At 45.0% G+C, this 24,696-nt stretch overlaps 1 protein-coding gene across 3 annotated transcripts in view; it reads left to right on the top strand.

Annotated features, from left to right (window-relative positions):
* The window catches only part of PRKCB (protein kinase C beta), a 249,941-nt gene that overhangs the window by 176,541 nt on the left and 48,704 nt on the right, over positions 1–24,696 (top strand). For all 3 annotated transcript variants that reach the window (XM_073361648.1, XM_073361647.1, XM_073361649.1), the window contains 5 exons: positions 5,590–5,736; positions 15,438–15,611; positions 19,106–19,197; positions 21,469–21,531; positions 24,373–24,511. In XM_073361648.1, coding sequence (XP_073217749.1) covers positions 5,590–5,736; positions 15,438–15,611; positions 19,106–19,197; positions 21,469–21,531; positions 24,373–24,511 — 615 coding nt within the window. The remainder of the gene's footprint in view (positions 1–5,589; positions 5,737–15,437; positions 15,612–19,105; positions 19,198–21,468; positions 21,532–24,372; positions 24,512–24,696) is intronic.

Below are 24,696 nucleotides of genomic sequence, written 5' to 3'. Positions count from 1 at the left end.
GTTTTGTACTAAATTGTTAACTGACAGAAAGTGTTGACGGAATCCGTGGAGGAGCAATGGGGCCCTATACACAAGTTAACGAGTTACCTTTTAATACTGTAGATAGCACTTCTTCCCTTGCTTGGTGTGCCTGCACAATGACGCTGTCTGACATATTAGGAATTGGAAGCTAAATTCATTGGGCCATAGACTGATTGGCAAGGCCAAGTGACAGCAAAGGTCAGATTGGTCATGGTGCATTTGTATGAAATACACAGAGCAAATGCAATGAAAAATGGCGGCAGCATCAGGCTAATGTGTCTGAAGGGAGGAGCTGGAAGCGAGCAAAGCCCCCTTTTGGAAGCTGGGTTCCAGGCGTCAGTCCCCTGAGACGTGTCACACTGGCGGGGCACGCTGACCTAGTTACACGCAGAATCTCTTCTGTAGCATTTGTGCCTTTCAGTGTTTCTCGTCAGTTACTTGTCATATCAAAAAGCTTCTGTGGAACATTGGAAATAGTTGTGTGTTCCAGTTTACTGTATGCAAACCCACAGCATTTTGGTGACTGTGTGGAGAAAATAAGGGGAAGGAAAAAACCTTCTTTCTGCAGGATCCCTGTATCCTACCATCTGTTCAATTACTGACGTGTGACCCTCACAGCCAGGATGCAGGCTGATGTGCTGCGCCAAACTCAAACTTGTGATAATCAGCTACTAGAAGAGACAGGGATTTCGGCTGAATAGCTGCTCAGGGGAATCCTTTTAATTGGCACAGACAGTGCTGGAAAGAAACATGCCTGGGAAGTGATGGTCAGAATTCACTCAAGGTCCCAGGGGTTCCTGGAGCTGAAGCGTGTGCACGGAGCCTTGCAGCATGGACTGTCCCAAGGTGAATTAGCCTGACTTAGCTGCTACAAGCACAAGGTTGTGTCACGAAGCCTAAAAAGGACCTCAATGCAGGATGTTAATGCCACCTATAAGACACCATGACTTGGCTGCTAGCAGCACCAGGGACCTGCTCCAAAGCCCATGAAGTTAGTGGGAGTCTTTTCACTGTATTTTCAGTGGGTTTTTTGATCTGACCCTATAAGAGCTTCCTAAGGGAGAATCTTTTATTTGGGGCTGGGTAGGCCCCAGTGGCTCTTTCCTAGAATGGCAGTTGACTCAGTCTCCTCCCTGGTTTCTCATCATAGTAAAAGCCTCATGAAGGTGACTGTATTGCATTTGGAGAGCTGTAATCTGTCCATAAATTGTGTGTGAAATGAAATCGCTGGTCTAGTGGACATCATTCTAAATTACACAACTATCATACATAGCCTAGTTATTTCTTTGCGTAGATATGTAGCATCTCATAATGCTCAAGTGTGTCTTGCCTGTGTACTCAAGAGGAAACTAATGCAGCTTTAATATGGCTCTTGTTGACCTACAGTGCTATGACTGAATAACACTGTACTTCACACCAGACCTAATGTAACAATTAACAATCTTCCTCCTGTTCTTGGATTTGTTGACATTGCAATGGAATCACATTAAAGCACGTCCCAGACCAGAAATAAATTCAGAATGATCTCAGTTCAGTATTCCAGTCCATGAGGATACTCTAGCCTTCTTTAGTGCTTCCTTACAACATAGATTTGCTGGGAACTGAAAATGTGATTTAAGACAGAAATCTCTAACTCGCCTGTCCGTTCAGCAACAGCCTTCCTAGGGTGTCCTGAGAGGTCATGGGAATGCATTGTGACACTAATTGTAATGCAGCAGGCAAGAGTTCTGTCATTTCAGTTAAAATGATAAGGGATAAAAAGAATCCACCAATCGATTTGCATTAGTACTGCTTGATCCTGCTTTTCTGGGCAGCACAAATCAATAGGACAAAGTTTCAGTCTTATATTCTGAGATGCTGTAGAAAACATTGCAAAGGAAGTAAACATGAAAAGAATGATACGGAGCACTGTATGCTACAGAAGACATGTTAAAATGCGTGTCTGCGTGCCTTTTTTCAGCAACTTATGGCCCCTCTGTTCTGTTTAGCATGCAGTGTTATTACTGGCTGAAATATTGATTGCCATATGCCTTTCTGTGAGCTTCCTTCAGACTTATGCCTGCAACTGTAAGTACCCTAGGCTTAACAAAGAGTTCCGAAACAGGCATAGAGTGAAGCTTACATTGCACGTTTTGCCAATTTTCTTTATCATTTACCAGCTACTTGCTGGGACATCTTGATAGATGTGAACATCAGCTGGTATTGCATAGAGTCAGGTGCAATAAATAAACTATGACAAATTGGATTGGATAATGATGGTCAAGTGCTTTTTTATTTTTGTAACAACATTTGCAATGATTTAGTTATAAACCAGAGAGAGAACATGAGCATTAGGAGTGTATTAAAATATGTTAAAGGACTTTCACACTGACTCAGGCATGGGAACATGAGCACAATGACAGAGAAAGTAAGTTACTTTTACTTGAGGAGTGGTCAGCTGTGTTCTGTGGTCTAGTATTATAGACCACTTGTGTGTTTTTAAGGGCTTTCTCCCTTCTGGTTTTGCTAAACACACTGCCTGATCTTTCCGGATTTATAATCTCACTATCTGCTATCCTAGACATTATTGTGGTGTCACAAGTTCAGGTTACACACTAGACGAAATGGGATGGAGGGAAAACTTCCTGAGACACAAAAACCTCAATTACTAGCAACATTAGTATGGACAACAGTAATAGAAAAGACCTGTAAATATCGCGTTTAAACAGATAGTTGGGTTATAAATTGTATTTAAGAAAATACTATTTGTCTAATAATACTTGAGACTATTAAAATAGAGCAAATTAAAACCCTTAGATTACTTTTTGCTCCTTATATTGTTCATTTTGCTCTTTGTATTTTCCTCAGCAGTGAAAGTCTCACTCTTGGGTTAGCCAATGTCACTTTCAGGTTCTCATGCACTGACGCAGTATTGCAGTGTTTGGACTGCAAGCGCCCCGAGGGAATGTGTATTGTTTAAAATGTCATGGAAACTTCAAAATTGGTCCTAAATTTTGTAACAGCTTGTTTTCACAGACCAGAATTTGGTGTCAAATTTGACTTGACAAGAACGCCTTTTAAGGCTGTCTATATCATGTGGAAAAGTTTTCCCCTAATATAAATATTCCTCTTCATTGTGCCTGGATTTTCACCTGTATTAAAATGGCTGTGGAATGTGACCTGGTAAGAACTTTTACAGGCAAAAGTGTACAACCCAGGATGGGCTTTAGCTAGTTTAATTGTACAAAGTCTTGTTTAATTATACAAATATGAAACCTCTTAAGTCAAATTCAGTGCCCCAAACCATATTAATCCAATACCAAGTGTGCATGGTTAAGGACACAGTGTTAAGAAGTGCTGAGGCTAAAATGAAACATGCATCCCTAATTCTGCACCCTCATGTGCATGAATTATGATCGTATGTAAGTAAAAAACATCTTAGGAATTGCTATTGCAGATCAGAGCAGCTCCATCTAGCTGAATGTTCTGTTTGACAATGGCTAATATCAGGTGCTTCAGTAGATGGGCACTGATGGAATAACTTGACTGTGGGGAAAGTTCATTCCAACTCCCATCAGGTGTGGTGTCCACCCTCGGCTTACCGCCCGCCCCCCCCTTCCCCCCCCTGCCAACCAGATGCCCCACTGCTGCTTTCACTAATTCAGCTCTGACCAGTGCTAGCAATGGTGAGAGGCGAACATGAGTGCAGGCAAGTCTGCAGGTGGCTGCCTGCCTTTCATTTCAGCTCCAGTGCTGAATGCCAGATGGAGCTATCCACCAGAGGGCCAAGTAGGGGAAGCAGAAACCTGCCCTCTGCTGGGAGCGCCTGGATTTTATTCACTGTCACATGTCTAGTGCTGAACAATAAGAAAATATGAAGGGTTTGGGCAGGATTCCACCTTAGCTAGAGAACTTTGGAAACATTGGTTAAAAGTCTAAAAATTACTTAGGAAAATTGCACTTTTCTGGGAGGCTGTTTCAGTGGATTTTTAAAAAAACAATAGGATTATAGATTCTTATGCACAGCTCCTAGGCTGTCATTCTGTTTGCAGCCAGTCTTAGACATGAGGCCGCTCAATGACTTCAACCTCTTCCCTGGAGCACTCATTCAGAATTGCAGCTGCAATTAGACATCAATGGTTTCAGGTTTTTGCAAAATTTTCTTTTGTTTCCAGTGCAAGGCCTTCTGTCAGATATTGGTAGGTGCTGCAGGTGACCTTGAATGGAGAATTTTACAGCAGGGAGAGCCTTGCAATAACCAATTAGCGCCAGCAAAGTCTTGGTGATTACTTGTGAGCCTCCTATCTGGAGGAGTTGTGAGCGACACTAAAATTGAACTGCTGGAATCGGGTTAATGGAATTTCATGCTAGACTGAGCTCTGTGCAGGCTCTACAGTGTGGCATATTTCTAAAAATTAAAACTGAATTCATTGTGAGAGAGCTTTTACAAATTCTGGTTCAGTAAGTTAGATAGCCACTGGACCAATGACAAGGCACAGAGCAAGTGATGAGCTTTAGTGCTTAAAAATGTCTTTTGTGAGGCTTCTTAATAAGCAATTGTGATTCAGCCAGCTTGTGTGATTGCTTTGAGGATGCAGAAGAAGAAGCACTGTCGAGTCTGTTTTCAGAAATGTATTTGTGGTTTCATGCATTCAGCCTGAAATGCCAGAGGAGCCCAGTTCTCTTTTATATCAGATGTTAATAAAGTCTGGGCTGGGTAAAAATTCCCCTTATTTTATTCCAATATGTTTGTATTTAACAGACCTTTGCGCATAAGGCCAAGGACCCAACGCATACAGTTTGCCTTTGTAAAGGAAGCAGCTCCTCTAAGCCCATGTGTTTTTTTTTATTTCCTGGATCTTATTGCATGTGTGCTGTTACTGATGAGCATTCTCTCGCATGTCTCGGCGGAGAACAGAGTTTTAAATGTTTGGTTAACCTGTGGCATGCTTGGCGACACTCCCTGGTTGTTCCCTCTCATAGCAATTTGTAAGGGCATTCCGCAGATTTATTACTTAAAAGTATTCCAGTAAGAGTTAATATTCTCTGTATTGTAGCTGGAGTTTAGAGACTCCCTGTTCTAAGGAAATGCCTTCCCAGGGGAAATGGTGGAAGCCCCATGAACAAAGGCATTTAAAGAGAGACAGGACAAAGAAGTGGAAAATATGCAGTGTAGTGTCCCCAGGGGAGTGGTCTAGGTGGTGTCCTTTTCTGTTTCTAATTTCTTTTCGATACATTGTGGGAAGCTCTCCCCTCACCAATCAAGTTAGCTTTTCCCAATATTGTGAAAGCTGCAGGAGAGGAGGGAGGGAGCCAGTGAGCTACCTCTGAGCTCTCCAGGGAGGGATAATGGGGAGGTACCTTCCAAGGAGATTCGTTTTAAAATACGGGGAGCAATGCAGCACATTATGTTTGCAAACCTACCAAATTGTGACCTGGGTCGTGTTTCAATTGTTCATATGGAAAAGGCATTCACAGCTCAGCCTAGTGTTTTGCTTAGAAATAATCCCTTTAACATACACTCACTCTTAAAAATGGTCGGTCTTGTCATTTCACTTGATTTTTTTCCCCCCACTCTTCCCTTTTCAGAGAGCCAGGATTGGTCCAGGCGCCAAGGCAGCTGAGGAGAGGATGACACATGCGATTTCCAAATTTGACAACAATGGAAACAGAGATCGGATGAAACTGTCAGATTTTAATTTCCTCATGGTGCTGGGGAAAGGAAGCTTTGGAAAGGTGCGGTCTGAGGAGGTCCATGTGTTCGTACATCTGTGAACAGTGCGGTGCTTGACATTCATGTGTCCATAATAATTCCTAATCTAGGCTCTGCCTCATTACTCCAGACCAGCAGGCTGAGGCATAATCTCTCATGGCTAGACCAAGACTAGGGTCAGGGGTCTGGGTTCTGTTCCTTGCTCTAGCACCAACTCACAACCTTGAGCGAGTCACAACCTCTGTTTTGCCATCTGGAAATGGGAATATTTCACAGAGTAAATAATGTTTGTGGGGGCTTTGAGATCCTCCAAAAGGTGTTACCGAAAGGCAAATGTGTTACCTTCCCTCAACCCTTAGAACCTGCCAGACTCTCCCTCTGGGCAGCTGCCCCAGGAGCTTCTCAAAGAGACAGCTCTGGAGAGGGTCCGTTTTAGCTGTTTGCTCTTTGTTATAAAGCTAAAATAGTAGTGAAGATTCATGTGGGTTTATTCTAGTTCTTTAGCTTTAAACAACAAAATCACAGCCCCATACAGAAAGCGGTGGGCCCCCAAACAATTAATTTGTGACTGATCAGCAGTATTAAATAATCACATGCACTCAGCCAGTCAATCAATCCGAATCCCTCTCTCACCCAGGAACATTGGAACCGGTCTTCAACTTTCCCCTGTAACCCTGTCAAATTGATACTAAACGTAGCTCAGTCACAAACCATCTAAACATTCTCTGCCAGCCGTGACCTCTCCCAAGTGCCTTCGTGTTTGTTATCTCAGACCCTAGCAAACTGCAGTTTAAAACAACACTAAAATCTAGCCGCTGCTTTTGCCCACTCTTTTCTCTACCCCTGTGCCTTCCCCCTCTTCCCCCCCCCCCCAAATAATCCCTTTGAAAGTCTACTGCTTTGGCATCTGGGAATTTAAGAGTTTTTTCTCCTCTTCTTTTTATTTTGAGAAACGTTAACAAACCCCCCAGTTGGAATCGTGGCTTATGTAAGGGAATGTGACAGCAACTGTTCTGTGGAACAGACTGTTATAAATATGCTAATTAGTGCTCGTTAAAACAGAACGTTGGTCTATGTGATTAGATCCAGCCCAGCTCCCGCTATTCTCCAGTGGGAGTGTTCCTCACTTTTTTCCTCTCATCCTTTCCTTCACATTTGTTCCTTAACATTCTGAAATCAAGGAGTTCCAGCTGCGTGTCTCTGCCGGAGGGATATCTGGGAAAACAATTTAGAGGATTTAAGGCTTTTAAGGACTTGGTGGAGAGGACGTCATTTATTATTATTTATTTTCCACGTTAGTAAGAGGGAGCTGTTGGACATTTCAAAATTAACCATGCAGATCATCAAATCCATCCCAGCCCATGAGCTAGCTAGCATGTGAAATGGGCATGTTGGCAGGGAGGCACTGTGTCTAAGGTGGCATCAGCACAAAACAATCTTTTCCCCATAATGGGGAATCTTGTTTCCTTAGCTCTGTCCAGGCTTCAAGAGCTAGATAAGTTCATGGAGGACAGGTCCCCCAATGGCTATTAGCCAGGATGGCCAGGGACGGTGTCCTTAGCCTTTATTTGCCAGAAGCTGGGAATGGATCACTTGATGATTCCCTGTTCTGTTCATTCCCTCTGGGGCACCTCGCAGTGGCCACTGTCAGAAGACAGGATACTGGGCTGGATGGACCTTTGGTCTGACCCAGTCTGGCCGTTCTTACGTTCACTGCTTGTTCCCCATAACTGCTCCGTGGGATGGCTGAGCTCTGCTGTGCAGATCTGAGAAACAAATTCTGCCCTAGACATGTGCAGCGTGTCTAGCAGTAATTTGTATCTGTCACAGTAGCCTCCTTCCTCTGCCTGCATGGCCGCAGCTTAAACTTCCATGTTTTACTGTACGTGGCAAACCACCTATCAAGTCATTGATTTTTTTTAGGTTCAAAACAGCCTGTAAGAGCTGTTTGAGTATAATTTAACCTATTTTAGTGAATCCCTGTTTAATAAACTTGTTAACTCTTTGGTACCCAGAGCCAGTATTTACTGCTTAGTATTCTCCTCACTTGCATGCTACAGCTGGCAAGCATCAGGAAAACCTAGATATTGGGCTTGGTGGAGTTTAACAAACCTGTCCTCTTCTCATCCAGAGTTGGACTGCCTCCAGTTATTATGCTGGAACCTTCCCGAGCACATACACTCTGTTACAGGAATAAATCAAGCTAAATATCAGCTTCTCGTGTGCCAGAAAAGGAATTGCAATCTATCTTACAGTGTGTGTTCTGTAGGGGTAAAGCCACCGCAAAGACCGGCTTGAGGGTCATGGGATGGAACAGTTCTCCCCTGGCTTTGTTACTGCTGTGGGAGCTCAGTAAAATAATGGCATCACATTTCATTGAGAGGGCGTTTGGTCTCCACTTCCACCTGGACTCAGGCTGAAATGTGCTTAGCAAGATGCTAAGGCCACCCCTCACTGAATCCAGGGCTTCTTGGCCCATTCCTGGACAGAGGACAGACCAATGCTCCCCATCCTTGGCTGCTCTGATAGCCGGGACCAGAGCAGACCCAAACAGCTATAAATTATGGGATTCTCCTTGAGCTTTAGTAAATGGAGAGGGAGAAGAGACCCATTATTCCCTAGGCTGTTTTTAATTCAATAGTGCAATGTTGGCAAAGCCTCCCATTGGTTTCTGGTTTAACCAAAATCATAAAAAGCTAAATTTATGCAGCTGGTTCATATTTTGCAGCTACTCAGTCTGTCACACAAGTGAGCTGGAGTTTTATGGCTTTTCTCTGGAAAGGCCTGAGCCTTTTGCTTCTGCAGATCAGGGTGTTGGCAGGATCCCCTGACTGAATGAGTTTGGGTTACTTACTCTTCTGCATGTCTAGGATTGATTATTTCCCTGGAGTGGGGGAGAGCCTTCATTTTTGGACCCATCACACCATTATTTACAGTTGCTGAAGACTGCTCACCAGTGGCCATTTTTATCTTGGAGTGGAATCACTTTATATAGACATTTTAGTAGACACTCAGCTACTGTGATGATGAGGGTCATATAAGTACCTAGATAGATCAGTTTTAGTCACAATTTGCGGTAGGATGGCACGGAAGACAATGGTATAAACCGCCTATGTGGTGGTGTTTTTCTCTTCTGCTCCGGTATTTATAGGGTTTGAGGTGCTGTGGGTGCTGCTAAAGTGATGTAGGTGAGTACAGCAAGGAAGCAAAATCTGCAGACACTACACTGCCTTATTTGCACAGAATGCCTCTCCCTAGCAGCCTGGAAAGTACCTTCCACACAGGGCGAGGGTCAGAGCCTCTCCTCGGTTGTGCAGGTCTGAATTCAGGGTGGCTCCACTGACTTAAGTGAAGCAACTCCACATTTACACTTGTGTGACCCCACGTGTCTCTCAGTCTGGATGTAAACAGAGTAATACGTTGACCCAGGCTTCGTAGCACACACAACACACACACTCTGTGCAAGTGCCCCCTGATTTCTTACGCAGCTGCAGAGAAGGAGCTCTGTTTTTCCGCCTGTATTTTTGTGAAGTGGAACTGCTTGGCTCACAGTCGGAAGGCCAGCACACCGAGATGCATGCCACACGTTTCAGCGTCGGTATGCCATTGGAGAGCCACTGAATAAAACATTTACAGCTTCAGTAAACCCTAGAGCAGTTTTTTCCCATTTAATTTTGTACACCAGGAAATTCTGGCCTCTCATTCCATTGCAGACACTACGAACACTGATGTGGCAACAGATGTGCCCTCCAATTTGATGAGAAATGTACACGGACATAACTTCAGCACCATCCATCAGTCTATTGGGGGTTTTCACCTTGGAGGGCTAGGCTCCAATTCACTAAGCAGTGTCTGAATCCACCACATAATTAGTTACTGAACCCTGCACTCCAGTGGCTTTTATCTTGAAGTGTAATCAATTTTTATTTTTTTTGTACCTCAGGGAAAACGTCCCAGTGTGTTTGTCCCTCAGTGAGCTTTCTTACCAAAAGGATGCACACTCTCTCCTGGAAGCTTCCGGGCACAGAATTTTTTAAAAGTACCCCAACTCTCCAAGGTTTGAAACCCATCATGATTCCTCTGCTTGACAACCAAGACTCCTCCTGCTGTTGGTTGCAAGGAAGCAGCCCTTTTGTGGCCTTAATGCGGAGACACAAGATTTAGAGATGCCCTTTAGAGATGTCATTAATGATCTGGAGGATGGTGTGGATTGCACCCTCAGCAAGTTTGCAGATGACACTAAACTGGGAGGAGTGGTAGATACGCTGGAGGGTAGGGATAGGATACAGTGGAACCTAGACAAACTAGAGGATTGGGCCAAAAGAAATGTATTGAAGTTCAACAAGGACAAGTGCAGGATGGAAGAATCCCATGCACTGCTGCAAACTAGGGACCGAATGGCTAGGCAGCAGTTCTGCAGAAAAGGACCTAGGGGTTACAGTGGACGAGCCGCTGGATATGAGTTAACGGTGTGCCCTTGTTGCTAAGAAGGCTTACAGCATTTTGGGCTGTATAAGTAGGGGCATTGCCAGCAGATCGGGGGCTGTGATCGTTCCCCTCTATTCGACATTGGTGAGGCCTCATCTGGAGTACTGTGTCCAGTTTGGGCCCCACACTGCAAGAAGGATGTGGAAAAATTGGAAGGAGTCCAGCGGAGGGCAACAAAAATGATTAGGGGGCTGGAGCAAATGACTTATGAGGAGAGGCTGAGGGAACTGGGGTTGTTTAGTCTGCAGAAGAGAAGAATGAGGGGGGATTTGATAGCTGCTTTCAGCTACCTGAAAGGGGGTTCCAAAGAGGATGGATCTAGACTGTTCTCAGTGGTAGCAGATGACAGAACGAGGAGTAATGGTTTCAAGTTACAGTGGGGGAGGTTTAGGTTGGATGCTAGGAAACACTATTTCACTAGGAGGGTGGTGAAACACTGGAATGAGTTACCTAGGGAGGTGGTGGAATCTCCTTCCTGTTGGTTGGGATGATTTAGTTGGGGTTGGTCCTGCTTTGAGCAGGGGGTTGGACTAGATGACCTCCTGAGGTCCCTTCCAACCCTGATGTTCGATGATTCTATGTAACCTTTCAGAAAGAGGTGTCAAGCCAGCTGGAGCCCTGATCCTTCCAGATGTGAACTATATGGTTTATTCACTCACTTCCAGATCATCTCCCTTCTTCAGATGGCTTTCAGGAACCAAAGCCCGTCCTTTTTGATCAATTAAAATCAACTCTGTCAAAACATAATCGGGGTGACTTATAAACCTGAACTGCCTACATGAGAATGTTAAGGATAAATGTCAATGATCAATTTAAAACATGCCTTAGTTCATGCAAAATTGTAAGTGCTTGTACAGGTCAGGTGCAAGCAGACAGAATAAAGCGATCTTAACTGTATGCTTCTATATCACTTTTCATATTCAAAGTACTTTACAGGAAATAATCAATTTATCTCTAGAAATGCTCCTGCAAAGTGGGCTAGTACAACTATCCCAGTTCTGTAGAGGAGGAAACCTAACTACAGAGAGAGTAAAGGACTTGTTCAAGTCATGCAGTGAATTGACAGGAGAATTGTGACTAAATGCAAGAAGGTTCTTGCTCCTTGTCCCTGTCCCTCATTGGGCTGTTTCATGGCAACGTGCTAAACAGGTCTTGTTCCTACATCTTATGCTTCATTAAAAAACAAATTAAGACCCTCTAGCCCTCATGGAGGCAGTGGCTATCTTAAGTGCAGACTGGCAGCTTCTGCCTGAATGTGCAGGCAGCCTAAAACAGCACCTCTAGGAGGTGCAAACTCTCGCTGTTCTCGAGATGTTAGGGTGTCAGCTCTGAACCCTAATGGTGATGACTTATATGTCAGTGTTTGGAACTCCCTGATGATTAAAGCTTACAAGAAAGAATGGTGAGTATATTCTGAAGATCCCCATGGTCAGTTGTCCGTGACATCTCATTCTAGCTTCATAGGTGGGTAGAACTTACCTCATGTTCAGAGAAGTGTTAACATCATTCTCCTCCACCCCCAGTTTGACTCCTGATGTCATTCACGAGCTAGTGAAAAATAGTCAAGGGAAACTAGGGACCTTTCCCTCTGAGGCTTCAGGACATACCTTCTCCAAGCAATGGTTTTAAAAATACCAGAGGGTGGATTGACCTTCTTTCCTCTCCAAGGGATCAGGGTGCAGGAAAGAATTTTTTGTAGTATCTGGCCGGTGAATCTTGCCTATATGCTCGGGGTTTAGCTGATTGCCATATTTGGGGTCGGGAAGGAATTTTCCTCCAGAGAAGATTGGAAGAGGCCCTGGAGGTTTTCGCCTTCCTCTGTAGCACGGGGCCATGGGTCACTTGCTGGAGGATTCTCTGCTCCTTGAAGTCTTTAAACCACGATTTGAGGACTTCAATAGCTCAGACATAGGTGAGGAGTGGGTGGGTGAGATTCTCTGGCCTGCGTTGTGCAGGAGGTCAGACTAGATGATCATAATGGTCCCTTCTGACCTTAGTATCTATGAATCTATGACATTGTCCCAAATAAGAAAGGACACATGCTAGTAACCTTCTTCATGTTTTTGTCCTCATGGCCCAGTGAATACACACGCACGCACACCCCTACCAACCAGGTTGCTGAGGTATTTGAACTTCAACTTGAAGACTGGGGACTCAAAGTGCTACTGCCATACTAATAATAATAATGAATAATAATCTGTCCCAACGCCCATTAAGGTCAATGGAAATCTTCCCAAGGGTTTTCCTGAGCTTCGGTGCAGGCCCCGAGGGCTTGATCATCCTGGATGCTGAGCACTCTGGCCTGCTGTCTAGTAAAGTATTTAAGCACGTGCTTAGCTGTAAGCACAAGAGCAATCCTCTTGATTTCAGTGGAGGATGCCAAGTGCTGCCGGCTGAGGATGTGGCCCAGTACTGTCTCAGGTCAGTTGTCTGCAACCATTGTCGGGTAAGAGGACAGAACTGTGGTCTCCTGGTCTGAGCAAAGAGCAGAGAGTTGGGAACACTGAGAGTCTAATCCTGGCTCAGGCAAGTCCCTCTGTCTTACTGCCGTGCTTTTCCCATCTAATGGGCAATCCCATTAACCTGCCACATGGCAAACTGTGGGGATGAGTTAGCTGGGCTTTGATATGGAACAGCTGTGTGGAACTGTCAGGTGGTGGAGTTACATTAGTTAAACTGAGTAATAATGAATGTCCTCACCAGCTGGGATTCTCATTTTAATATGCAAATATTTGCAAAAACACTTGACCTATGCTCATCACCAGGGCTTTATCTACTAATCTTAGACAGACTCAGACACCTTCTGCTCTGTTACACTCATTTAAATATAAAACTGCACACCTCTGGCATTATTCTCAGTTTACATCACTGTACCACAGTAGAATTAGGCCCCGTGACCCCTATTTAATTAAACCCTTCCTAACCCTGCGGTGAAACATAGATATTGTCACTGTATTTAATCTACTTCCTGTGACACTGTCTTGGGGGCATCCAAAACCGTAAATTACCTTGTAACTCCTCTGCCTCAGCACGCAAGAGATTTGCTGCTAGACTGTGCATCAGCTCCCTGACACTTCGGTCTGTTACCAGCCCACTATGCTCCTCAGGACTCTGCCAGCCCTTAGTTCACCGTGCAGAGAACACTTGGTGCAAGTCAGTGCCTGAGCCCCTTGAAAGAGCCTTGGCCTGCAGTGTCCAGCCCATCACTGGACACTCACAGAAATTACCAAGTCCACTGTCTCCAGAGAGACAACAAACACACCTGCCTGTTGGCTCGGCTGAGGATTCACACTTGAATATATTGTACTGAGAGGAACATTTAGTAAAGCCAAGAATGAGCTTTTTAATAAAGAACAGCGATTCAAGTGATACTAAGCAAGGCTAATGAAAACAGAAAATGGTTTAAATAAAACAAAAGTATAACATGCTTTCTAGTGACTAAACGTAATGTCTAAAACTGCCTTAGACCAAGGATTGCTCACCGAAAGTCTCCTCTGTGTCAGAAGCACCCGCCAGCCAGGATCCAGCTTTTGTGGATGTAAACAGTGCTGCTCTTTTTGCTCCCGCAGAGATTTGTTCCCCCTCTTCTTACAGTCCAGTAAATCTTTGAGATCTATCCTGTGAAATGCACCCCAGGAAAAAAGGTCATCTTCCCCTCTATTCTTCAGCAACACAAGCCATGCTGTTGTTCTCATCCTTCTGTTAATTTGCTCTTCCTGCTGACTCAATATGCAAATATAATCCCCACTGTCTCTGGCAAACCCTGCTCCATTTACATGTGAGAGACCTGGGCAGACCGGCAAGTCAAGGTTCCTTTATTTGGGAAACCTTTATCAGCCCTGCCTGGTTTGCTTGGTTTAAACATATTTGCAGTCTACACATACAGCTTCTTAATTGTTATCTGGACATCCATCATGCAATGGTCATAATGACCAGTATGTTACGAGTTTTCATTTGATACCTTATGCAACATTCTTTGTAGAGAAATACCACGACAGCAATGTATTAGGTGTCGTGAGTTGGTCAGGCCAGATAGAAGTTGCTGTGACAGAACCGTGGACGCTCTGCTGGGGGGATTGTGGCGCTCTTAGGGTCACATCTCCTGTCACCCAAACAGCGGTATCTTTGCTGGGATTCTATTCTCTTGCCTTTCCAAAGTCCATGGGATGCTGCTTAGCCTTTCCCAGCTCTGCTCTGGTCTTACATTATTTCTGTTCCACTCTATTGCTGTTCATTTCTCCTAATTTATTTTCAAAACATCCTAACGTATGTTCTCAGTGTGACTAGGCTCTTTTAAATGTAAAGTAATTCCATTCCACTGGCGATCTGAATTTAACACGAGAGAGAGAAAATGGGAAGCAAAACGTGGCCACTGGTGAGCGGTGTTTGTTTTGGCAGCAGCCCACACCAGACTGAAACCATGTATCTTAATAATCTGTGGGTGTCGGCAGGATTTTCAGGAGTCCTCATTCGGGTCGATTTGATTAATGAGACAAAATCTCATGAGCAGGAGACGGCAGCCCCCATTTATTGTAATAAATAAATCTGCAGATTGACACAACTGGTTTAAAATATTAGGTGAACGAGTTTATTCTGCATGAAGTAAAGCAGTTGCTGAGTGAGGGGCCAGATGAATAATTGTGTTTCAATTTACCCTGGGGGTATAAAGAGTGCCGCCTTCCATTCACTGTCAAACAAAGTGGAAGCAAATTAGGATAGTTGCATAACTTTTTACCACTGTGGTATTCGATGAGGACTCCCTGAAGCTCTCTGAATGTGAGACTCATCCACTAGTGGTGCTTCCATTCAGAGCACCCCAAATATGGATGGGCACTCAGAGAATAAGGCTGGTCTTGTGGTTAAGTCCCTGGACCGGAAATCTGGGTTCAATTCCTGGCTTTTCCACAGACTCCACATCTGACCTGGGGTAACTCATGTAGGGCCAGATTTGTAATGGTATTACGTGCCTAAAGATGTGGGTAGATACCACTGAGAATCTGACCTCTAGTATCTCTGTACCCCAATTCCCCATCTGTGACATGAGGATAAAAGGATTAAACTACCTCACCGTGTTGTTGGGAGGGTAAATATTTCCGAGACGCTCTCGTGCCGTGGTAATGGGAGCCATAGCAAAATAAACCACCCCTATGTGGATCTTCTGGCATCTGGGATGACAAAGTAGAAATGTAGCCCGGGCACACGCACAGTGTAAACAGTTCTCCCATTTCCCACACAGGTCATGCTCTCGGAAAGAAAAGGCACTGATGAGCTCTATGCCGTTAAGATCCTGAAGAAGGACGTCGTTATTCAGGACGATGACGTGGAGTGCACAATGGTTGAGAAGCGAGTGCTGGCTCTGGCTGGGAAGCCTCCATTCCTAACACAGCTTCACTCCTGCTTTCAAACAATGGTAAGTGGGCAGTCCTTACGTTGCCATCAGCCCTGTGCAAAATGGCCCTCAGAGAGGCCCTGTGTAACTTAAGGGTTTGTATCCAATGCGAAAGTTAGGGTGGGTGACTTCCCCCCCAGGCACTGTGGAATCTAGACCAGCTTGGGGTGCTGTGGAGCAGAAGAGGCTCCAGTCACTTCAGGCAGGGGTGAAGGGTAGAGTCCTGCCCCTGAGATACCTCATTATCTGAATCCAAGGAGAAGGGAATCCCCCCACCCAAGTTCTCTCCATACCTCGGGTGATACTGAGACATTGCAGCTGCTCTGAAGCACTATAGAAATGCCTGTAAATAAATCTGTTAATTAAATATGTGGCCAGATTTTCCGCCCCCTTTGAGCCTGCCTCTGATTTCACTCTGCGCACCCAAAGAACCGTGCATGGAAAGGTGCTCGCATACATTTCCCTCTTGCTAGCCTTGTCCTATACCAGACTTCCATGCAAAGATGGCTGCATGCACCAAACACTTCCTCCAGGTGTGCATATTCAAACACGGCACCTCAGGCTGGGAACCTGGCAAATTTATCAGCTGGCCCTTGATTGAATTAGACCTGGGCCATAAGCCTTTCAGAAAGACCCTTTGTCTAGGGTTTGAGTTACAGTCCAGGTAGCAAAATACCACTTTTGTCAGTATTTGCTGCTTGGAATTAAGAAGCTGAGCAGATGGTGAAAGCTAATAGGAAATCCAGAAATTTCCGATTGAAATAGACATTTTATTAACTTCTGCAAATAATAAATAGCTTTTTTTAAAGCAGTCTCTGGCCAGCTGTTGAACAACTTGTAAATGAAAATGCCCAAGTAGTTGTCAGCAGGAGCAGGGAACAGTAATCGGTATAGTCCTTTAGACGGATGCCAGTGGCATCTGAGAGGATTACACTTTAATATTATCCCGGCAATTGGATTTACTAAACACATACCGTGTATTTAAAGTGTGTGGCCCAGCTTTGCAGAGCAGTAATCAAAATATGGCAGGGGAAGCTCTTTCAAACACCATCTTTGTGCATCTGAAGTGAGTCAGTGCAGGATTATTTCTGGGAGACCTACAGTAGCTAAATAGTAATCATGTTCGTAATGTAATCAAAACGTGTAGCAGAGTGTATTATCAAATGCAATCGCAAGCCCTCTGATTTCTGGGAGCACAGTCCAAAGCACAGTTCCCAGCCTGCGCTGTTAGTTCAACTGACTATTAAAGAAGAAAAAATCTCAAATCCCCCTCTCATAGAATGCAAGAATTAGGGTTCAGGCATCACGGGGAAATTTTGCACCATCAGCTAAAAGCCCGTGCGCTCCAGCGAATCTGGAAAAAGGTGAGTGTGACTCTGGCATCTTTATAATCCCAGAGGCACAGCCAGCACAAGCCAGGCCTCAAGGACTGCTGCTAACTGCCCATCAAGCGTAAAGGCACCTCTTGTTCCTATGTGGGCCAGGACGGAGATGAGCACTTCCATAAGAGTAAGCGATAATAATGGGTGTTGTCCTGCCTTTGCCTCCAAGTTGGAGTGTGAAGCAAGGCAGGAGAAATGGTAAATAAAATCAGTAGAATAAAAGGACCTGAATAAACCCAAAGAATCCCATTGTTCCTGACTCAGCCGTTGGGTGTGAGAGGGGGCATGTGTGTTTTATCAGAATCCTAGGTAAGTCTTGGCAGGCGATAATCGAACATCTGTGGAATGTGCGAATTCTCAGCGAGTTCAGTTATTCCACTCTCCCGGCACAATCCTGGCTCTTTTCTTCCAAACTGAGGCTCAGAGTTGCTTTTCCTAGCTGGAGATACAGCTTTCTGTTCCAGCCTGCAGTCAGGTCAGCCATCTGGCTTCTCTTTCTCTATATCTATATAAAAGAAAGAAGCAATATTTCTATCTATATCTATCTATACACTTTTTTTTTTTAAAGCACAAACATTGTTTTCCTCCAAAGTGAAGGAAGCTCAAGGAAAGTTTTTTGGTACAGGCTTGGCTGTATCGAGTAGCCACCTTTTTAATGTTCTTCCCTGTTGATGATGATTGATACTTTTAGGTAACTGTACTGAACAAGTGCAATGTTGTTTGAGATTCCAGTTATTATACCAGTGTGACTGTCCTTTCAGAATGCAAGTTCCCTCCACTGCACATGTCCGTGTGCACATGTATGGAGGGGCATGTGCAAATCTTCCAGCCATCAGATGGGTCTAAACCTATTTTAGATGCCTGTAATGTCATGTTTTATGTCACCTGCTGGGCCCTTGGTTATCGTGTTTAATTATCCTTGAGGTGGCCAGAGTCCATGTGTTTTTCGAAAGCAGAGGACACGCTTACTGCATGCTTTTCTCTGACTGGAGGAGCTGGTTTACCAAGTGCTCATCTATTGTTTTTAATGGCGGTAATGCTCACTTTTGCCTATCTCCTGCTTTCCTTGCTCTTGTAGTCCTGGAAGCAGGGCAAGGTTTATTTCAAGGAGAAATGCAGAGAGCCGGAAGGGAAACAATGGGTGAAATATTTCACATTATTGTAGTCCAGGAATCAAAAGCCTCCTCTCAAGTTTTGCTTGCTGAATGACCACTGTATCTGGCTGCTCCTTTATATCCCCAAATTATCTCTGCGGCCTATAATTTTCCTTTTAATTGTATATATTGCCCCAAGTCCCTGACGCTTGTTTTATCCTTGGAGCCCTCTGCTGCCCTGCTGTGGAGGAGGCTCCTGCCTGGGATTGTGTTGAACTTCCCTTTGCTCATCTTCTGGGGGGGGTGGGGGTGAAAGGCCAGTGTGCATGCGGCCTGCACACACTGGAGGAGGTACTCGCTGGGGACCCGAAGGCGGGACCCGTTACCGCCTCTCTTGTTGAAGTACAGGTTCAGGTTCTTTCCGGCAGCGTGTGAGGTGTATCCACCTGGCCAGGGGACCTTTCCCCCACCTCCAGCCCCCTGTGCCTGCACCTGGATGATGTCACAAGCCCTGTTCCTCAGCCAGGATAAAAAATACCCCAAGTCTTGAATGCAGCCCAGTGTGCTCCTCCATGAAATACACCGGTGTGCCCCACCCACCCTCCCTGCCCACTGGCTATTCTGGGGCAGGTCGCTCACTTCCGTGTCTTGCAAAATATTTTGAAAGGGCTCATCTTTGTTCCCGTGCAGACAAAACCAAATTGCAAAACCTCAATTTTTTATCCCCCCCCCCACACACACACACACTCACACACTGAGGAAGGAATTTTTGCTGGTATCGGTCTGGTGACCTTATGTGCATCGTGCAGACCCAAGCTTTGTCTGCATAGTGTTGGAAGGTGGGCCCCGGTAATGGCAACGATATGCTAAATATCACTATAGAGCTAGGGGTAGATTGTTGAAGGCACAAGTGGCACTTCTGCTGGGAGCTAGGTGGCTGTGAATATATATCTACCCCTAATCTTCAGCCTCACTCCGTTCCCTGCTCTCGTAATTCTGCTGCTGTTCTTAATTTTCGTGTTCTTTTTTTTTTTTTTAGGATCGCTTATATTTTGTGATGGAGTACGTGAATGGCGGGGACTTAATGTACCAGATTCAACAGGTCGGCAGGTTTAAAGAGCCCCATGCTGTGTAAGTTCAATAGCCAGCATTAACATTCATCCGTTGCGGGATGAGGGGAGTATTTCATGGGTCTGTGGCGTGTATCTGTGGATTTAGGATACGTGGTTCAGTGTTCATGTTTTTGAGGAAGGAGACCTGCAGAATGGGGGGACGAGCAGAGGGACAGCAGGAATGCAAAGATGAAATGCTCACAATCCAGCCCGATGGTCAGAAGTAATTGCAGAGAGCAGGGGTTTTTTTGCCTCCTGGGCCTGAAAAGCACTAGGGAGTGCTTACAAATTTCTCTCTACTGAACAGTTTTGAGAGGCTGCAAACAGGGTAGGTGACCATCTCCCCAAGGTTTGCTTGCTGGCAGTCCGAAGGGCTGCTGGGCCTGGGCCTGCTGTTCGCCTGAGCGTGTCAGAGAGCTGCAGAACTTCTTACAGAGCAAGTAGATTTCACACGTGTGTGTCCCAGGCCAGCCCATCTATTGGCCAGACTGGAACCCCTCGGCAGGTAAATCTACACTGATGAATCTCATGTCTACAAAGAGGCTCCCCTGGGGTTTGATTTTAAGCTACGGCATAACGTGTCACTGGCACAGCGTTACCTTGTGCTCTTGTCTCTGCCTTTCCTTTGCTAGCACTGCTGGGCACCAGGAAATTCGTGGGTGAACAGGAATTCCTTCTGCAATTAGCACTCTCCTAAACACCCTGCTGCCTCTGCCCGGGGCTCCTGATCCCACCAATGGGGGTTTTCAAGTCTGTGGTTTCTAGTCATGATCCCGTAAGGAGGAGCAGAGTGAATGACACCCTCAGAGCAAATAGTGTGCCTTCCCGTGGAGAATAGGCTGTGCTCAGTGTGATGTCTGATGTGCTCATGGGTCAAGATTCTCAAAAACGGGCTCCCATGGTTACACCCCTAAGCCCACACTTAGACACATCAGTCAGTGGCCTGAGTCTCAAATGTGCTGAGCATGCAGCAGTTCCTGTTGACTCCAGTGGGAGACGCACTTTTGGAAAGCAGACCATCTTACATATGTGTTTAAATATGGACTCAGCAGTGCTTAGTTCTCCATTGTGTGTAAAACCTTGGCTCTAGATCGTCACCTACAAGGAGATTTCATAGGCCTTCTAAGGAGAGTCCTCCATGTCCCCACGTTTCGGCAACCTGTCCTTCCCTTGAGCCACGTCTCCATCCAGAGACCCCTGCATAGTGCTTCTCTCTGGCTAGCCAGCTGAGGTCCTCTGAACACAAGGGACTCCTTTATATGGAGGTGAAGATGCTGTCTGTGCAGCCCTTCCCCGAGCTTGGGGGCCACAGGTGGACTCCCCCAGTTTTAATCCATTGGCTGAGCAACTGTGCTGTGAAGTGTTTAAGCAGCGAAGCTGTTCTGTCGAGTGGAACAAGCCGTTCCTTTTGGGCTGGGCTTTTGCCATGGACCGTCTTGAGAGAGAGAGAGCCACAGCCTTGTGCTATGGGATGCGTGTTGGAAAGTGGTTTTAACATGATTTCAGGCTGGTAAAAGGTGCCAGACCAGGAGCCCTGGAGGCTCCCTAGAAGTTATAGATTTAGTAGAGCGCAGGCTGCAGGAATGGGAGCTTCCCCTCGCGCCGCCATGGAAACATGCCTCAATCCTGCCCTGGAGGGGCCATTCCTAGCCATCAAAGAGGAACAATCAGTCTTTGGCTGCTTTACTGCAACTGCCAGCCAGGTGCTGATCAGTGGTTTTGGCACTTGCTGACTATAATCTGGGCTGAGGATAACAAAATGTATCACAAACCCACCAAATGCATTTTTTTGTTGTTGTTTTTTTTTTAAACGGCCTCTCCAGATACAGGCTGGATTTAGAGCAGCGTCCTTGCCAAGGGATGCTGTGTAGCTCAGGTGCGGCCCTCTGAGCACAGAATATTCTTTCACACACGTTACCACTGGTTTCTTTATCTCCTTGGCCTCCCCATGACGACCTGTAATTTTGTGTGTCGTGTTCAATCACCCCATCGTAACGAACAGTCATAGATCTTGACTCCTTTTTTTAAAAAATGGAGATGTATGTCATCAAAAATGACAGCCCCACACTAGCCCACAGCGACCTGATCGTGGTTATTACCCAGTCTATGGCAGAGGGGAAGCTATGTCACTCTTGCGTGATACTTGTCCAGTGTTTTTCCAGTGCACTTGACTTTATCTTTTGGGGATGTAGGCCCAGTGTGTTTCATTTTGTGTAATTAGATTTGAAAGCTTTTCATTTTAATTTATCTGCTTTAATTATCAGTCTTCCTGTTAAATCTTTAATTTCAGATTCTATGCAGCAGAAATTGCTATTGGCCTATTCTTCCTACAAAGCAAAGGCATCATTTATCGGTAGGTAAACATAATCTCCCTGTCTCCCCTTCTAAAGAACTTGTGCAAAAATATGAGCCTGTTTATTACAATGACTGGACTCTGTGCTTAGGGTTCAAGGAATCATTTTTGTGTCAGCTAAGTGACATAGTAGTCAGCACAGCAGTCCACTGGGGCTGCAGCCCATTGCGGTGTCATGGAGCACGGTTTGGCAGCTGTCTGTTGAGTGTACATGCAGTAAATAGAACTGGAGGCCTGCTAATGTCAGTGCTTTATGAGAGCATGATTTGTCTTTTATCCCAGTTTTGTAGGGAAGAGAGCTCCTAAAAGTGGTTTTGATTCTTTTCCTGCCTCCCTGTTGTACATTTCTGTTTGGACAACCTAAATCATGGCTGGTGGAGTGGATCAGTTGTGAGATGTGTATTTTGCTAGGGAGCATTGTTTTCTCATCTTTGAGACTTAAAGTGAGTGCTTGTGAGGGTTTGTCCTGAGACTTGCAGTATAAACCTGGCACTTACCATTCCAGTGCTTGCCATGTCAGTTACAACATTCTAGGTTAGCTCGATCACTGGCAGGCCTGGGAGAGCACTCCGAGGCTTCTGGCGAGGCACTGAAACTAGCCATCGCTCTTTTACATGGTGGAGTCTCCACAAGGCCCACAGTAAAGCAGAACATCCTTAATGAATGTCAGATGACATCAACTGCCCATGAAGGAGAATGCTGACTGTACCAGTGTAGTCATGAGGTACTGAATGCTCTGCTCCAAAGACGAAAGCAGTCGGGACAGCCTGACATGAGGGACGTTTTTTTTGCCATTGGCTGTTGCAGAGAGACATTGTAAGTTCACTGGTACTTTCTTTCCCCTATAAAATTGAATGCAGCCTTTTGTTTATCTGTCCTTGCCCAGTCCGAATTCTAAGTACTGTTTCCATGGTTAGTGAAGTCCTACAAAAAGTGAGCAACTGTAAATTGTGCTATTCCTGCTATTGCACTTTCACTTAATTGACCAAGATTAGTTTGTTGAACTGAGGAAGTGCTTAAAGTATAATTTTGCATATGAAATTATCTTGGCTCCAAATAGCTACATATAATTTCTCTATGAAGTGTGTTGCAATACTGACTGTTGAGTTGTCCATCCCAAACCTTTATACTCTTCCATTGGTGTCCCTTTCCATGTTGCTGCAGGATTAACAGTCTCACTCCTGGTCTCCCCATCCCTCTGTGCTCCCCAAACGTTTTTTGTGTTTACACCAGGGAAACCAGCTCATGACATCTTTGTTCCCTTCCAACTTGAGTCATGATACATGTTTTCAGTTAACTGGGGAATTTGTAGTCCAGAGCTCTCGTATTGACTCTTCCCCATAATTCTGGTGCATTCACTCAGTCAGCGGAGGGATGAACCTTTGTACATGTACCAGAGGCTCTGCCACTGTGACTCAAGTTAGTAGCTGAAATGTATGCATGTTTATGCTGGAGGCCAGTTGGCTGCTGGGTGAGAAGCCAAAGAGGGAGAGGAGTTTAGATGCTGCTACTAAAATATTAGCTGGAGGGAAATCAAGGAGTGGCAAAGGGTTTATTTCCACCCTAACTAGTGGTTATTTTCCAGCCTTCGTTTCCAGTAGACCCTACTGTAGCTTGTGTTAGAAGCAAATATGGGTAACTTGCATTAGAATAGCTGATCCAGAGCATATGACAGAGGTATTGTGAAAAGGGGCAACCGAACCATGAACTTAAACAAAAACACCTTTACAGAAACTCAGGTGATTATCCGCTTTCTTTTTGAACTACAGTCATTCTCCTGGTTGGAGGCTCTGGGCTAGATCTTTATCTAGCCTAATTCTCCATAGCTCTATGAAGTCAATGGAGCTATGCCTGTTTACATGAGATGAGAATCTGACCTTGTCTACCAAGCTGGTTGATGTTAACTTCATGATGTGCCCTCAACTTCAGCTCTACGGTGTATGATTTTGCATCCTGTTCCATTACCCCGTTAAAGAGATTTGCAGCCTTTGGCACAACTTCATAAACCTTGATAGCAGATGACAGTTGACTCAGAGTTCATAGTTTGCACCATGACAAATATACCACTAGGTTTCCGGCCTGATGGCCTTTCTGTACCCTGTGGACAGAGATACAGCACATACGCCATTACCCCAAAAGGAGACCTTTGGCTTATTGTACAGGACATAAACAAGAAAATAATAACACAGACCACATCAAGCCGCTTGGTAGTTACATGAGGAGCAACTTAATATTGAACGTTCACTGAAAGACTACCTTCCAACTTTTTTTTAGTGTAACCCACTGGCCACATCTTAGCCAACACTGGAGAACTGACCTAGGGATCTCCAGAGCTGAAGGCATGAGTCTCTACAGCTTGAGCTAAAGAGCCTTGAGCTGAGAGATGTAGCAGACTCACACCTTCTGCGGGTCAGGCACAGAGGCCTGTTGTGTTACATTAGGAAGAGAAGTTTAGATAATGCTAGAACCTTTTCTGACCATCTACCTTTTGGTTACATGTGAACTCCAAATACACTTTGAGGTGCATAGAAATTAAAGATGAAAAATGATCTATTAAGTCAATCTCCCTGCTAGTGCAAGGTTGTTCTGTACAGAATATTTTCCAGTGTGTTGGCCAGCCTGGCATTTATGTGGAATAAAACATTTTAAAAATTGGGCGCCGGTATGCCTAGATTTCATTCTGAATCATTATCCCCAGGCCGTCTTCCTACAAAGAGTGTATGTGTGGGGGAGAGCCCTGTGCATGGATGAGCTTGGATGCAGGAGGTCTGTTGGCTTTCTTTACTACATCCTTTCAATTTTACCCTTTTGTATAACAGTTATTTTACTGTCCTGCTGTAGAGACCTAAAGCTTGACAACGTGATGCTAGATAACGAAGGGCACATAAAGATTGCAGACTTCGGCATGTGTAAGGAGAACATCTGGGATGGAGCAACTACCAAAACCTTTTGCGGTACTCCCGACTACATTGCGCCCGAGGTGAGAGAATGAGATGCGCAGCAGAGGCTCCTAGGTGATGGGTTTTTAAGGATAAAAATATCTTATGGAAAAGTGTATTTCATAAATCACCTTTTGTTTCTTTTGACCAAGGTTTGAATGGATACAGGCAGAGAAAACACAATAGCTTCTGTGGCTTTTGTCATTCAATGGATGCATTGAATAGC

This window comes from Lepidochelys kempii, chromosome 10, assembly GCF_965140265.1.
Source record: "Lepidochelys kempii isolate rLepKem1 chromosome 10, rLepKem1.hap2, whole genome shotgun sequence".
NCBI classification, from domain to species: Eukaryota; Metazoa; Chordata; order Testudines; family Cheloniidae; genus Lepidochelys; species Lepidochelys kempii.
Note: the sequence above shows the minus strand (reverse complement) of the source record. Positions and strands in the feature narration are given on the sequence as shown.